We start from the raw sequence: 17137 nt of genomic DNA, 5'->3' as shown, positions 1-17137 counted from the left end.
AGAGTGAGACTCCATCTCAATTAAAAAAAAAAAAAAAGTGACTCAGTAATAATGACTAAGTACATACACAATGTTTATAGAACAAAATAATGACAACTCTGGAAAGGGCAGAGCTCTGCACTTACAGATCTGGGCATCATCCACAGACAATAAAATCAAGTGCAAAGAGACATATTATCTTTCATGCAATAAATACTGTGTCAGAATTTCAGGTGTGAAAGGGCCTTTAATTTAATCACAGATCTCTCCCTTCCTGTTTTTAATGTATTTGCTCCACATCATTAGATAGTATGTTCACTGGTTGTTTCACATGAATAACAAGTTTCTACTAGATTGTAAACTCCCTATAAACAGAGGTAGTTGGCCGGGCACGGTGGCTCAAGCCTGTAATCCCAGCACTTTGGGAGGCCGAGGCGGGCGGATCACGAGGTCAGGAGATCGAGACCATCCTGGCTAACACGGTGAAACCCCATCTCTACTAAAAAAATACAAAAAACTAGCCGGGCGAGGTGGCGGGCGCCTGTAGTCCCAGCTACTCGGGAGGCTGAGGCAGGAGAATGGCGTAAACCCGGGAGGCGGAGTTTGCAGTGAGCTGAGATCTGGCCACTGCACTCCAGCCTGGGTGACAGAGCGAGACTCCTTCTCAAAAAAAAAAAAAAAAAAAAAAAAAAAAAAAAACAGAGGTAGTTTAAAATTCTTTTGGATGCCATTATACAGTAGTGGACTCATAATTGATACCCAGTTAACACTGAATGATAAATGTGAATATCCAACTAAAAGAGCCCATAACCTAAGCTAGATAAATGAGAATGGACTATTTCATAGAGGGAGAGATTAAATGTCTGGCCCATAGTTCTTACCAATCAGCTGTAGGTTAGAACTATGACTTAGGTTCCCCATACCCAGTCTACTTCTCTATGGCCACTGCTAGGTTTCTCAAGGAGCTTCTATCCATCATCTCCTAGTGTCTAAGGCCACCCCTTTCAAGCAACACACCTTTCACACTCTATCAAGCCCCAAACACAAGGCACAGTGTGGGCAGGGTTATTGAGGTTTTTAATTAAAATGCTTTGCAGAAGAGACCACAGCCTGCCGAGGGAGCAGCTTCCCAAATGTTTCCTGACCCATGACCTACAGATGAAGTAATTTGATTTATTCCCTATTTCCTTCCATCTCAATGGCTAAGAGGTAATGGATGGAAATGGGGAGAATGACCGAGAGGAGGCAAGGATGAAGCTTATTCTTAAAGAAAAACCTCAAAGTTCAACTTCAAACAGCTGAAGTTTGTTTCATAGCTGTTGGTCACCCAGTTCTAGCCAACCAGGAATAAATTATAGTTTTGCCACCACAGCAGATGGCAACAGGAGCTTTCCAGAACTTTGGCCTGGTCTGCACCAGGTACCAACATCACAGCTGCTAAAATCACCAGAAGGAATTTAGAACCGCTGCACTACTGTCCTTTCATTCAATGGGAGGTCCAGGCTTCACCCCAAAGAGCAGTCCGACACGCTTCATTTATGCTTCTTCTCCTGTGTACTGGTGAACCAAGAGTCTAGGAGCTTCTTGCTGTAGTACAACTGCCAGGCATGCACTTGGACTGCCAACACCAACACCAGGTACATGACGGAAACAGCAGAAAAACCAAAGAGGAAACGGTAGGCCTTGCCATGGCGGTAGAGCTGCTGTGCAGCAGGGAACATCTCCATGCTGCCATAAATGAGTGGAGCGATGGAAAAGAGTCCCATGCTGATCATGGAGAGCACCAGGTAACTAATGTTGTTGCGGGGAAAGGAGAGAAGGCCCAAGAGAGAGGGCAAAACGCTAAGCAAATACGGGTATTCCCACTGATAGGGCATGGCCACCTGATCATGTGACAAGAGCCTCAGGTGTCCCACGCTCATCTTGGCAACCAGCAGCAGCCATAAGACCAGATGTACGTAGATCAGCTTCTTGATTTCATACTTGAGGGTCACACTGTGGGGCAGAGCAGAGGGAGAAGTACCTTTCAAATTTTTCTTACCACCAACTATATGCCAGGCAACTGTACTGGACACTGGGATACAAATTTGAATAAAACAGCCTAGAAGCCTGGCACAAAGAGCAGAGGAGGAAAAAATAATTAGAAGATGAAGTGAAAAAGTTCTAGTAAATATATGTTCCCAGGTATATGAGATCACAGGAAGGAGGAATCGACTCTGCCTGGCATGGAATGTCAGAGATGACTATCTAGAGGCAGGTGATATTTGAACTAGCCTCAGGAATGAGTGAAGATGGGCATCCCATGCAGGAGCATGCAGGCAAAAAGGCCCAAGTATTTGTGTTCCAAGAAAGCAACTGGTTACATGTGGCAGGAACATATTATTAGGGGGAAAGGAGTAGTGGGATATGAAGTCGCAAAGGCTATGAAAGTTAAAGGCAGAAGAGGCTGGGCATGGTGGCTCACAACTGTAATCCAAGCACTTTGGGAGGCTGAGGCAGGAGGACTGCTTGAGCCCAGGAGTTTGAGACCAGCCTGGCAACAAAATGAGACCTCATCTCTATTAAAAAAAAAAAACAAAAAACAAAAAACAATAATAGTAATAAAAAGGCAGAGCCCGGCGTGGTGGCTCACGCCTGTAATCCCAGCATTTTGGGAGGCCGAGGCGGGCAGATCAGGAGGTCAGGAGATCGAGACCATCCTGGCTAACACGGTGAAACCCCGTCTCTACTAAAAATACAAAAAAATTAGTCAGGCATGGTGGCAGGCGCCTGTAGTCCCAGCTACTTGGGAGGTTGAGGCTGAGAATGGCGTGAACCCGGGAGGCGGAGTGAGCTGAGATCGCGCCACTGCACTCCAGCCTGGGCGACACAGCCTGACTCTGTCTCAAAAATAAATAAATTGGCCAGGCGTGGTGGCTCACGCCTGTAATCCCAGCATTTTGGGAGGCCGAGGCGGGCAGATCACAAGGTCAGGAGATCGAGACCACAGTGAAACCCCATCTCTACTAAAAATACAAAAAATTAGCCGGGCGCGGTGGCGGGCGCCTGTAGTCCCAGCTACTCAGGAGGCTGAGGCAGGAGAATGGCGTGAACCCGGGAGGTGGAGCTTGCAGTGAGCCGAGATCGCGCCACTGCACTCCAGCCTGGGCGACAGAGCGAGACTCCGTCTCAAAAAAAATAAAAATAAAAATAAAAAATTAATTAATTAATAATATAATAATAATAAGGCAGAAGGGTAACTCAGAGCTGTGTTTAGCAAGAGGACTCTGACTGCACCACAGGATTAAAGCCTGGAGGGGAAGGTATTGGCAGAGAGGAAAGGTACTCAGGCTGCCCATACTTCTCCAGCCAGATTTTTCATCTAAAGGAAGTTATCTTATTCTTCGAATTCTCTCAGGTCCCAAATGTATCCTCCTCATATCCCTAAGGGCAATGTTTCTACTCTAGGCTGTCATGAAAACACCTGCTTAAGTTGTGAGGCCCCCCTTCAGCCGGGGCCTAGAGATGTGAAAGAAATGAAGGTTCAAAGAGCTTGTCCTTCTTCAAAACTCTGGAGAGAAAGATATGAAGAACATTCTGGGAGAGGTCAATGGGTTTAAGGAAGTAAACATTTTAAAATTTTTATTTAAAAATATTTATTGTAGAAAATGTGGAAAGGTTGGGGGAAAAAAAAAAAGTCACCTCTAGACTTCAAGCTCCATGAAGGCAGGGAACAGTTTTTCTTTTCTTTTTTTAAATTGTTTATTGAAGGTATAGCATGCATACAAAGACCATGTCTGCTTTTGCTCACTATTATAATCTAGTGTCTAGCAGTGTATGATGGTTGGAAGTTCAGTATTTGTCGAACTAGTAATCGAATGTAGAAATACTCCTTACGTGGGAGTGTTTATAGAATTCATTTTAGGCAAGGCATCCTTAGGAGAGGCTGCCTTTCACTGTCTATATCCTCCCAAACGGCCCAAAATATAACACCTACCATATATTACGCGGTAGGCCTTATGCTACTTCCTTTACACGAATTACTGATTAATCTTTCACCAAAACCTAAAAGGCAGATTATTCTCTTCCTCTACAGATAAGGAAGCTGAGGCTCAGAAATTCGGTTTCGAAGGTGACACAGCAGGGCCAGCATCGACGTGACTCAAGAGTCCACGCGGGGCTGGATCCCCTCAAGGCACCGGGAGGATCAAGGGGTGGAGCTCGCGGGGGCGACGGGGCTTTCCAGGATGGGGGACAGGCCTGAAGCCGTTACGGGAGGAGGGGACTTGGCAGGTGCGCGGGGGCTGGCTGGGGAGCAAGACCCTGAGGCCGGGCCAGCGTCGCTCCCCAAGCTCCGCAGGCTCCGGCCGGGGAGAAAACCTCCTTGCTCCTCGCCTCACTTCATACCTCATCTGGTAGTGCATGGCGACGCGCTCTCGGTGCTGAAAGTCGCTGCCGTCGGTGCCGGCCGCTCGCGGGCCTGCTCGAGACGCCATTGTGCCTGCCCAGAACCCCCGAACCCCTCACGCAGACCTGCTACCGCAACGACAGCGCCAAGTGGCCACGGACCCTATTTGCGCCGCCGCAGCGCCACCACCACAGTCGCACGACTCTGTGAAGAGAACTTCCGGCCCCTCTGTCTCAGGAGGACCGACTCTGTGGTCACTCCTCTCGGCGCAGGCGCCCTTGTTCCCTCTCGCCCCCGCCCCACCCAGCCCGGCCTCTCGTGGAGGGCGGAGGAAATTAATCCGCAGGCTCTGCGTGTTTTTGCTGGCGCTCAGAGGCCGCTTGAACACTTTTACTTTCTTAAACTGTAATATCAGTTTAGGATACCTCTGTCCACACTTTACAGAGGGGGAAACGGATACATTCTGTGACTTTCCCTGGAGCACACATCATTCACACAGTCTCATGCCTGTAATCCCAGCACTTTGGGAGGCCGAGGTGGGTGGATCACTTGAGGTCAGGAGTTCAAGACCAGCCTGGGCAACATGGTGAAATACCGTCTCTACTAAAAATACAAAAATTAGCCGGGTGTGGTGGCGGGTTCCTGTAATCCCAGCTACTTGGGTGGCTGAGGCAGGAGGATCGCTTGAACCAGGGAGGCAGAGGTTGCAGTAAGTCGAGAATGTGCCCCTGCACTCCAGCTTGGGGGACAGAGTGCAGAGTGAGACTCCGTCTCATAATAAGTTTCTCACATTTAATAATTGCAAAGAGAAAAAGGGAACCTCTCAGGAAATCTGGCTTGTCCCCCTTAACCAAATAATTTGATCAATAATGAGGTAAACTGATATCTTGTGCCTCTTTTAATATTCTGAGGACACAGCATCACTTCTATGATGTTTCTCCGAAGAATACCTAACTGAATCTAATCATGAAGAAATGATATAAATCCAGACGGAGGGACATTCTAGAAGAGAGCTGGACTGTACTCTTCAAAAATGTCAAGGCCATGAAAGAAAAATTATTTCCAAATAAACTTTATCTGTAGAGACAAAGTAGAATGACCATTGCCAGAAGCTTGAGGGGTGGACAGGGAATGGGGAGTTAGTGTTTAATGGGTACAGAGTTTCAGTTTGGGAAGATGAAAAATGTTCTGGAGATGGATGGTGGTGTTGATTGTACAACTATATGTGTGTGCTTAATGCCACTGAACCGTACACTTAAAAATGATTAACTTTGGCCGGGCGCGGTGGCTCAAGCCTGTAATCCCAGCACTTTGGGAGGCCGAGACGGGCGGATCACGAGGTCAGGAGATCGAGACCATCCTGGCTAACACGGTGAAACCCCGTCTCTACTAAAAAATACAAAAACTAGCTGGGCGAGGTGGCGGGCGCCTGTAGTTCCAGCTACTCAGGAGGCTGAGGCAGGAGAATGGCGTGAACCCGGGAGGCGGAGCTTGCAGTGAGCTGAGATCCGCCACTGCACTCCAGCCTGGGTGACAGAGCGAGACTCCGTCTCAAAAAAAAAAAAAAAAAAAGATTAACTTAGTAAGTTTTATGTTATGTGCATTTTACCGCAACAACAATATAATAAGCAAAGCTTTAAAGAAAGAAGTTATGTTATCCGAATAAAGAAAAAAAGAAAGAAAAAAGCATGTATACTGAGCATCCACCATGCACCAGGATACTGTGCTATGACCTGCAGACACAGAAATAAACTTAGTCCATTTCCCCTGAGGGATCACAGCCCAGTTGGGGGAAGAACTTGTACCCATGAAGCTAAGAAATACAAGAAAACACAGGAGGCTGAGGGAGGAAAAATGAGGCCTCTCTCCCTGACCTGGAGGGTTAGGAAAGTCTCTCTGGAGTGGCAGCAATTAAGCTGAGTGATTTGTTTTTCTAAGACCACCAGAGCGGGCACAAAACCAGCGAGTAGGCAAGTGTAGGAGCAAAACTGCAAGTTTATTTTGGTCACCTAAGGTGTGGGGAAGAGGTCTGTCGGCCTCCGGCAAAGAAGGCCGACAGAGTCCCCGGGTGGGGCTCTCGGACTGAGTTCCTACAGTCCTGACATCCCGACAGGAGTGGACGACTGAGGAAGGCCGGCGTCCCTCCGGAGCGGCTTTTCTAGGAGTGGGAGGGCAATAGGCGGGGCACGGGTGTGTCCGGGGGCGTTCCGCACGTGCGACCAGGTAAATCTTGGTCTCTTCGGATTGACATCACCTGGCGCATGCCTAGTTGGTCTGCACCTTCCCGGGCGCCGGCTGCATTTTCCCGCGCGGGAAAAGTTGGTGAAGAAGAACCCGGAAGTGCACCATCTTGCCTCCGTTAGTCCAAACACTGAGGTCTGAAGCCTGAGTGGGAATTAGCTAAAGAGGTGGGGAGCGGAGCTTTTCAGGCAGAGGGAACAGCACGTGAGAAGGCCCCAAATCCAGAGAGCACTTGGCTGTTCAAAGAACTAAGGAACTTAAGAGTGACTAGAGCATTTGGAGAGTTCAGTAAAGAGTTAAGTCTTTATCCCAGGGGGTTTGGGGAACCACTGAAAGGTTTAACCAGGAAAATGACACAATTTTGCATTTTTAAAAGATAGATCTAGGTGGGGGCACAGTGCCTCAAGGCTGTAATCTCAGCATTTTGGGAGGCAAAGTCAGGAGATCAGCCTGGGCAACATAGTGAGACTCCTGTCTCTACAAAAATAAAAAATAAAATAATATTAGCTGGGATGGTGGTGCGTGCCTATAGTCCAGGCTACTCAGGAGGATGAGGTGGGAGAATCATTTGAGACCAGGAGTTCAAGGTTACAGTGAGCCATGATTATGCCACTGCACTCCATTCTGGGCAACAGAGTAAGACACTGTCTGTGAATAACTAAAGATAGATAGATCTAGTTGCTGTGTAGAGAATGGCTTACAGGGGCCAAGGGTGAAGCAGAGGAATCACTTGAAGGCTACTGCAGTAATTCAGGCAATCCTAAGGGTGGCTTGGGTTAAGAGGTGGCAATGGACAGACAGGAACAGAGTTGAGTTCCTTGGGATTTAACATCCGTAGGTGGGTAACAAGAGCACATATGACCAGCAAGGGGCTCACATTAGGAAGGGATTCTGTGTGGCTGGGATCTGAGAAAGACAAGCAAGAAATCAGCAACATTGGCCGGGCATGGCTCACACCTGTAATCCCAGCACTTTGGGAGGCCGAGGTCGTGGGTCACTTGAGGTCAGGAGTTCAAGACTAGCCTGGTCAAAATGGTGAAACCATGTCTCTAGCAAAAGAAATACAAAAATTATCAGGGTGTGGTAGCTCATGCCTGTAGTCCCAGCTAACTCGGGAAGCTGAGGCAGGAGAATCACTTGAACCCAGGAGGCGGAGGTTGCAGTGACCCAAGATCACACCACTGCACTCCAGCCTGAGCAACAGAGTGAGACCCTGTCTCAAATTTAAAAAAATAAGAAAAAAGGCTGGGCACAGTGGCTCATGCCTGTAATCCCAGCACTTTGGGAGGCCGAGGTGGGCGGATCACGAGGTCAGGAGATCGAGACCATCCTGGCTAACATGGTGAAACTCCGTCTCTACTAAAAATACAAAAAATTATCCGGGCTTGGTGGCATGTGCCTGTAGTCTCAGCTACTCAGGAGGCTGAGGCAGGACAATCGCTTGAACCCGGGAGACGGAGGTTGCAGTGAGCCGAGATCATACCATTGCACTCCAGCCTGGGTGACAGAGTGAGACAAAAGAAATCAGCAATATTTATTGAGTACCTACTCTATGCTAGGCATATTCACACACGTGAACTCATTCTCTTTTTCTATTACCCTTGGAGATAATTACTTTTGTTATCATTATCTTACACAAGGGAAAACTAAGGCTCAGAAAGGGGAAGTGACTTGCCCAGGATCACACAGCAATAGCACTATAAGAACTCAGACCAAAGTGACCCTAGGGCTGGAGGATTTTTCTGCCAGATCTGTTACTGTCCTGTTTAAGGGATAACTAACAAGGTTCAGGACCCATTGAGGGATAACTAAGAGGGTTCAGGACCTCTGGGGAGATGGGCCAGGAATATTTGTCACCTCCCCCCAGGCTCTCTAGAATGTCTTTCTTTGTCCTGTGGAAATTCTGCTGACCCTTGAGGACCCATCTTACTGCACCAAGAATCACCTGCTTCCACGTTAGTTCTCATCGTTTTTTCTGTCTGTGAAGCCTGGTCTAGAACCATCTGTGATAGACTCATCCAGGATGCTTGTTAAAAACACAGATTTCTGGGCCCCACCGTTACCCAAATGAATCATTCCCCAAAGTTGGGCCTAAGAATATCTTTTTAATTTAAAATGTTGACTAGATAATGTGTTTACATGGTTCAAAAACCAAACAATAAGCTGGCTGCGGTGGCATGTACCTGTAGTCCCAGCTACTCATGAGGCTGAGGTGGGAAGATTGCTTGAGTTCAGGAGCTTGAGGCCAGTCTGGGCAACATGATGAGACCCTGAGCATGGTGGCTTATGCCTATAATCCCAGTACTTTGGGAGGCTGAGGCAGGAGGATTGCTTGCGTCCAGGAATTTGAGATCAGCCTGGGCGACATAGCAAGAACCTATCTCTAAAAAAAAAAAAAATTAGCCAGGCAAGATGGCATATGTCTGTAGTCTCAGCTACTCAGGAGGCTGAGATGGGAGGATCACTTGAGCCCAGCAGGTTGAGGCTTCAGTGAGCCATGATTACACCATTGCACTCCAACCTGGGCAACAGAGCAAGACCCTGTCTCAAAAAGAAAATACAAATGGTCATACGGAAAGGATGCTAATGCAAAGGCATGGCTGTTTAGAGCAGAGATTCATAGCTGGTTTTGTGCCATGAATTTCCTTGGCAGCCTGGGGAAGCTACAGACTCTCAGAATATTTTTATTTTTTATTTAATTAATTATTATTTTTTTTGAGACAGGGTCTTGCTCTGTTGCCCAGGCTGGAGTGCAGTGGTACCATCATGGCTCACTGAGCCTTGACCTCCTGGGCTCAAGTGAACCTCCTGCCTCAGCCATGCGAGTAGCTTGGATTACAGGCATGCACTACTATGCCTGGCTTATTTTACATTTTTTGTAGAGATGGGGGTCTTGCTATGTTGCCCAGGCTGGTCTCAAATTCTTGGCCTCAAGCAAACCTCCTGCCTTAGCCTCCCAAAGTGCTAGGATTACAGGCATGAGCCACCACACCTGGCCTTATTTTATTTATATTTTTAGAGATAGGGTCTTGCTCAGACTGAAGTGCAGTGGTACAATCGTGGCTCACTACAACCTCGAACTCCTGGGCTCAAGGGGCCCTCCCACCTCGGCCTCCTGAGTAGCTGGGACGTGTTTCACCACACCCGGCTAATTTTTGTGTTTTTTGTAGAGATAAGGTCTTACCATGTTGTCCAGGCTGGTCTTGAACTCCTGGCCTCAAGCAATACTCCTGCCTCAGCCTCACGGACTGCTAGGATTACAGGTGTGAGCCACTGTGCCCCGACCCTGCCTTGTTTTGACTGAACAATATATCTTGACTGTTTTCTCCAGATCAGTACACAAAGAAACTCTTTTGTTGTTTTGTTTTGTTTTTGTTTTTTGTGTTTTTGAGATGGAGTTTCACTCTTGTTGCTCAGGCCAGAGTGCAGTGGCACATTCTCAGCTCACTGCAACCTCTGCTTCTCGGGTTCAAGCAATTCTCCTGCCTCAGCCTCCTGAGTAGCTGGGATTACAGAAGCGTGCCACCACGCCTGGCTAATTTTTGTATTTTTTGAGTAGAGACAGGATTTCACCATGTTGACCAGGCTGGTCTCCAACTCCTGACCTCAGATGATCCACCTGCCTCGGTCTCCCAAAGTGCTGGGACTACAGGCATGCGCCACCGCGCCTGGCCCTCTTTTTTCTTAGTGCCATTTCATTATATGACTATAACATAATTTACTTGACGTACCCCCTCTTGTTGGACATTTGTGTTTCCAATATTTTGCTATTACAAATATAGCTTCAGAGAATAACCTTGTACATATATAATTTCACTCATGGTCAAGTAGATCTGTAGTCTGGAATCCCAGAGATGGTATTGCTGGATCAAAGAATATATTGTGCTTGAAATTTTGATAGATCTTGTCAGAATGCCTTCCATAGTGTTTATACCAATTATATTCTCACCAGCAATATATGAGTCTGTCTGAGTCCCAGCTCTAGCAACAACTTGGTAGTCTGTTGGCCAGACTGGTCTCGAACTCCTGACCTCAGGCAATCCACCTGCCTCGGCCTCCCAAAGTGCTGGGCGTGGTGGGAGCCACCACGCCCAGCTCAGTCTTCTTCTTCTTTTTTTTTTGAGACAGAGTCTCTCTCTGTCGTCCAGGTTGGGGTGCAGTGGCACAATCTCGGCTCACTGCAAGCTCCACCTCCCAGGTTCACACCATTCTCCTGGCTCAGCTTCCCGAGTAGCTGGGACTACAGGCCCCCGCCACCACGCCCGGCTAATTTTTTTGTATTTTTTTTAGTAAAGATGGGGTTTCACCGTGTTAACCAAGATGGTCTCCCTCGATCTCCTGACCTCGTGATCTGCCTGCCTCCGCCTCCCAAAGTACTGAGATTACAGGTGTGAGCCACTGCCCCGGCCCTTAATTATATGTAGATAGAGTAGGGAGGAAAGAATGAGAAAGAAAGAGAGAGACTAGCTTCTTGTCTGTGATATTAGTTCGAATATACAGTATTTTCCCTATTTATTTTATGTCTTTTGACTTTTTGTTCATGGTGTTATAAATTTAACATGAGGAATATATTTTTAAATTTAGTGGCTTCTCAATTTTGACTTGTAGCTACAGACCTTTTCCAATCCAAGTTGTCCCAGATGATTTTCATGCACTATAGAGTTTAAGAACCATGCTCAGACATTGCCTTTCTCACTGGAATGTGAATTCCCCAAAGGCAGGGATAAGAACTAAGTCATCCATGTCCCCAGCAGTTCATAGTGTCTGGCATAGTGTAAACATTTCAACGCCTGTAATCCCAGCACTTTGGGAGCTCGAGGCGGGAGGATCGCTTTAGCCCAGGAGTTCGAGACCAGCCTGGGCAACATGGCAAAACTCCATCTCTATTAAAAGAAAAAAGAAAAACGAAAAAAAAACTTAAAAAGAAAGAAATGCTGGTTGAATAGATAAATTCCAATGGAGTCAAAACCATCTCCCTCTCCTAATCGCTGTGAAAAACCCCCCGGGTTTATCCTTCACCCTCATACAGTGCTCTCTGGCTTTAGCTCGTGGTTATCTTTGTCTTTCTGTGTCTGGTTTTCTGTCAGAGATGACTCTCCTGAGTCATCTATTGGCCTGTCTGTCTCGGGACACCAAGTACACAGTGAAGTAATAAATATTTGAGCCATGACTGTTGAAGGGAGGGGCCCCGATTCTCTCCAGAACCTCTTCCCAAAAGGGTTTTGCTTGTACCTTTCTCCTGACTCGTGGTCTGTCCTTAAGTTTAAGTTATTTGTGTTCCTGTCTCCTCACACTCTCTTCATGCTCCCTTCTCAAATCCTTTGCAATGATGTTTCCTTTGTCTTGATCATCCCCCAAGATTTAGGATTTACCTCAAAACTCACCTCCTTGGAGGCATTTCTTGAACGCACAGGCCATCTAACTCTCCAGCTGTTGTTATTATATCACCTTGTTTTGTTTTCTTCCTAGAACGTTGTTATCTGAAATTATTTTGTTTATTTGCATATCTTTTCATGGTCTGAGTTCACACCTTCCTCAGGAATGTCAGCTCCTTAAAGTGTGGGACAAGGCTGTCTTCTTTCCTGTTGTGTTCTTAGCCCCAGAAGGACTGGCATATAGTAACTACTTAATAAATATTTGCTGAATAAATGAATGATGGTTGCCTGAGAGCCCCTCCAGAGAAGGATTTAGATCTAAATAATAATAATAATTGCCATTTATTGAGCTCTAAGGATGCACTAGACTCTGTAGCAAGTTAATCTTCATGGAAACCAGATTCTATAGAGCTATTTTTACCCCCAGTCGTTGGATCAAACTGAAGCTTAGAGAAGTTAGCTCACATAGCTAGCACTAGACCACTGGTTCTCAAAGTGGGTTCCCTGAGCAGCCATGGCTTCTGAATCATCTGAGAACCTTTAGTAATGCAAATTCCTAGGCACCACCCCAGACTTACTGAGACATTCTGGGGTGGGGCCTAGCAATCTGAATTTTAACAAACCTGCCAGGTGATTCTGATGCACCAAAGTGTGAAAAACCCTGTGTTAAAAGAAAGATGAGGTTAAACTTTTTTAAAAAAACACAGCTTTATTGACACAGAATTCACATCACCCACTCAAGTGTACAGGTCAATGATTTTTAGTATATTTACAGGGTTGTACATCCATCACCGAAATAGTTTGTAATTAATAGGTTAAAGAAAAAAAAAAAAGAAACCTGGCCAGGCGCAGTAGTTCATGCCTGTAATCTCAGCACTTTGGGAGGCAGAGGCAGGCAGATCACTTGAGGTCAAGAATTCGAGACCAGCCTGGGCAACATGGTGAAACCTTGTCTCTACTAAAAATACAAAAATTAGCTAGATGTGGTGGCACCCGCCTGTGGGAGGCGGAGGTTGCCCTAAGCTGAGATCGCACCATTGCACTCCAGCCTGGGTGACATAGCAAGACTCCAAGACACCACATCAAAAAAAAAAAAAAAACAGAAGGCCGGGAGGCGGAGCTTGCAGTGAGCCTATCGGGCCACTGCACTCCAGCCTGGGTGACAGAGCAAGGGTCTGTCTCAAAAAGAAAAGAAAAGGCTGGGTGTGGTGGCTCACACCTGTAATCGCAGCACTTTGGGAGGCAGAGGCGGGTGGCTCACGAGGTCAGGAGATCGAGACCATCCTGGCTAACACGGTGAAACCACATCTCTACTAAAAATACAAAAAAGTAGCTGGGCGTGGTGTCGGGTGCCTGTAATCCCAGCTACTCTGCAGGCGGAGGCAGGAGAATGGCGTGAACCCCGGGGGCGGAGCTTGCAGTGAGCTGAGATCCAGCCACCGCACTCCAGCCTGGGCGACAGAGCAAGACTCCGTCTCAAAAAAAGCAAAAAGAAAAAAAGAAAAAAACCCTAAAAGAAACCCTGTACCAATTAGCAGCCACTCCCCGTTACCCTCCCATCCCCTACTCCCAGCCGGAAGCAACCTATTTTGTCTTTTTTTTTTTTTTTTTGAGACGGAGTCTCTCTCTGTCGCCCAGGCTGGAGTTCAGTGGCGCGATCTGGGCTCACTGCAAGCTCCGCCCCCTGGGTTCACACCATTCTCCTGCCTCAGCCTCCCGAGTAGCTGGGACTACAGGCGCCCGCCACCATGCCCGGCTAATTTTTTGTATTTTCAGTAGAGACGGGGTTTCACCATGTTAGCCAGGATGGTCTCGATATCCTGACCTCATGATCCGCCTGCCTCGGCCTCCCAAAGTGCTGGGATTACAGGCATGAGCCATGGCATCCGGCCCTATAGATTTGCCTATTGTAAACATTTCATATAAGTGGAATCATACAATATGTATATGATTCCTGTGACTGGCTTTGTCTACTTTCTGTGCTGTTTGCAAGGTTCCTCCATGTGGTAGCATGGATCCTTTTTGACAAATAATATGCCATGTATGGATATGCACATTTAAAAAATTGATTTATCAATTGAACATTCATGTGTTTCTACCTTTTGGCTATTATGAATAATCTTATGAATATTCACATACAAGTTTTTGTGTAGACATATTTTCATTTCTTTTGGATATATGTATGTATATATATATGTGTGTGTGGATATATACACACACATATATATGTAATTTGGTTTTGGTTTTGTTTCTTTTCTTTTGTAAATACAGGGTCTCCCTCTATTACTCAGGCTAAATTTGAATTCCTGGGCTCAAGTGATCTTCCTGCTTCAGCCTCCTGAGCAGCTGGGACAACAGGTGTGCTCTATATGACACACACCACACACACACACACAGAAGTGGAACTGCCAGGTCACAGATCTTACACTCTTAAGCACTCCACATTTCAGCTTGTCTTACTGTCTGCTATGATTTAATATGTACATTATCAAATTGAGAAAAATACAAAAAAATTTAAAAATAATAACATATATTATCAGTAATAGTAATAATCACTTGGATCTATTGAGTGTTTATGTTTGCAAAGCCTTTACTTTTTTTTTTTTTTTGAGACAGAGTCTTGCTCTGTCACCCAGGCTGGAGTGCAGTGGTGTGAGCTCAGCTCACTGCATCCTCCACCTCCTGGGTTCAAGTGATTCTCCTGCCTCAGCCTCCTGAGTTGTTGGGCTACAGGCACCCACCACCACGCCCAGCTAATTTTTGTATTTTTAGTAGAGACGGGGTTTCACCATATTGGCCAGGCTGGTCTCGAACTCTTGACCTTGTGATCTGCCTGCCTCGGCCTCCCAAAGTGCTGGGATTAGGGGTGTGAGCTACCGCACCCGGCCTTTCTTTCTTTCTTTTTTTTTTTAGACAAGGTCTCACTCTGTTGCCCAGAATGGAGTGCAGTGGTATGATCTAGGCTCACCCAAACCTCTGCCTCCCAGGCTCAAGCAATTCTCCTGCCTCAGCCTCCCAGGTAGCTGGGATTACAGGTGCACACCATCACACCTGGCTCATTTTTGTATTTTTAGTAGAGACGGGGTTTCACCATGTTGGCCATGCTGGTCTCAAACTCCTGACCTCAAGTGACTCACACCCTCGGCCTCCCAAAGTACTGGGATTACAGGCATGAGCCACTGCACCCAAGCTACTTTTTCCTTTCTTCCTTTCTTTCTTTTCAGAGATAGGGTCTCACTCTGTTGCCCAGGTTGTCCTCCAACCCCTCCCCTGTCCTCAAGCAATCCTCCTACCTCAGCCTCCCAAAACACTGGGATTACAGGCATAAGCCACTGTGCCCCTTTACTTTTATTGTCACTAATCCTCACCACTACCCTGTAAAACAGGACTCATTATCCTCGTTATACAGAGAAGAGAAACTGGGGCTCACAGAAGTCAGGTGACCTGTCTAAGCTCAAGCAAGCTGATATGGGGTAGAGTTGGGACCACAACCCACATCTGCCTGCTTTCTGTGCCCTCTGTGCTTGATCTCATGTCATGGACCATCCCTTTTGCCAAAGCTTTCGAAACGTGGCTTCTCCCCTCCTTTTAGGCCTTTTCTGGAAGTCAGGCTGGCTTGCAGCTCTCACGCCAAGCTCTTTTCCCCAGCTGGGGCTGAAGGCTGGGGAGGAGCTTCATGGGGGCTGGAAATAAATGAAGGGAGGGCTGGGCGGGACAGGGCAGTATTTCCAGGAGGCTGTGAGGGGGAGGTAAGGAGTTTGTTATTGTTCTGGGTTTGGGGATTTTTTTTTTTCTTTGCTCCTGGAGAGCAGGTTAGGTAGCTCCTGGCAGAGTTTTGCTAGGGATAAGAAGTGGGTGAGGCTGAGGCAAGCAGAATCCTCCTGCCTCAGCCTCCCAAGTAGCTAGGACTAGAACTACTATAGCGCTAAGTGGGGAAGAGGGCTTTCTGCCTCTGTGGGGCCTGGTCTGGAAAGTCCCCCAAATTGTTAAAAGGAGAGAGTGATTGTCCCCAACTGGCAAGGGGGCTTTTATGTCCACCCCTTGTGCCCCTTGCTCTGTGTGAAGCCCTACCTGTGCTGGGGGCTTCGAATAGGAAGAGGACCTCAGGGCCAGGCACCCAGGGACTGAGGGGCCACAGCAGAAACAGATCCAGAGACACACTTGGCTGGGAACAGCAGGATGAAGGGGTAATAATTTTGTGAGTGGTCTAAGAAGACTTTCCTTTTAAAGAGTGGAAAGCAATGAAACTGAGTCTTCAAGGCTGCAAAAGTTTCGCCCTGGATCAGAGAAAGGCACTACAGGTGGAGGGAACTATCTGTGCAAAGGGTTGGGGCCTTCAAGAGCTGGAGCACAGAGGTTTAAGAGAAAAAGTGGTGACAGATGAGCCCAGGGCTATCTGCTTAGACCTGTGATCTAATACGGATGCCAGGAGCCACATGGCAACATGGCTATTTAAATTTAAATTAGTTAAAATTCAATAAAGTAAAAAATACAGCTCCTGTGCTGGGTGCAGTGGCTCACGCCTGTAATCCCCGCACTTTGGGAGGCCAAGGCAGGGAGATCACCTGAGGTCAGGAGTTCAAGACCAACCTAGCCAACATGATGAATCCCAATCTCTACTAAAAAAAAAAAAAAAAATTAGCTGGGTGTGGTGGCAAATGCCTCTGTAATCCCAGCTACCGGGGAGGCTGAGGCAGGATAATTGCTTAAACCCGGGAGGTGAAGGTTGTAGTGAGCGAGATCGCCCCATATGCACTCCAGCCTGGGTGACAAGAGTGAAACTCAAAAAAAAAAAAAAAAAAAAAAAAAAAAATCCAGCTCCTGAATCACAATAGTTATGTTTCAAATATTCAATAGCCACATGGGGCTGGTAGCAATGGTATTGGAGAGTATGTACAAGGCATTCCTGTATCATCACAGAATGTTCTTTTGGCCCACGGGAAGCCTCAGGAAGGGGTTCGGATTGCTCAAGGACCCATGGGAGAGAGCAGGCTTTGACTGGGCTGCCTGCCTGTGAGGTCTCTGGACTAGAGGTGCGGGAACAGTCCCCAGAAGTGTGAGGTGGTGTGACTCACCTCCTGCCAGCGTAAAGTGGACTCTGTCCCCAAGGACAGGAAAATATCGGGCAAGTCTTCTTCAGCCCTGACTTGGGATA

At 47.1% G+C, this 17137-nt stretch overlaps 1 protein-coding gene across 1 annotated transcript; it reads right to left on the bottom strand.

Annotated features, from left to right (window-relative positions):
* Positions 1–997: 997 nt before the first annotated feature.
* JAGN1 (jagunal homolog 1) lies at positions 998–4616 on the bottom strand. Its single transcript, XM_010369404.2, has 2 exons — positions 4366–4616; positions 998–1974 (listed from the first exon to the last, which is right to left on the bottom strand). Exons 1-2 carry the CDS (start codon positions 4452–4454, stop codon positions 1512–1514), a joined length of 552 nt encoding a protein of 183 aa, XP_010367706.1. The 5' UTR covers positions 4455–4616; the 3' UTR covers positions 998–1511.
* Between the last annotated feature and the right edge of the window lie 12521 nt (positions 4617–17137).

Source organism: Rhinopithecus roxellana, chromosome 1 (genome assembly GCF_007565055.1).
Source record: "Rhinopithecus roxellana isolate Shanxi Qingling chromosome 1, ASM756505v1, whole genome shotgun sequence".
Lineage (NCBI taxonomy): Eukaryota > Metazoa > Chordata > Mammalia > Primates > Cercopithecidae > Rhinopithecus > Rhinopithecus roxellana.
Note: the sequence above shows the minus strand (reverse complement) of the source record. Positions and strands in the feature narration are given on the sequence as shown.

Bases quoted from the DNA above. Each gene is read 5' to 3' on its own strand.
- JAGN1 (XM_010369404.2), bottom strand. From the start codon at position 4,454: ATGGCGTCTCGAGCAGGCCCGCGAGCGGCCGGCACCGACGGCAGCGAC. The intron at 1,975-4,365 runs GTATGAAGTGAG...TCTGCCCCACAG, and splicing joins GCCATGCACTACCAGATGAG to TGTGACCCTCAAGTATGAAA.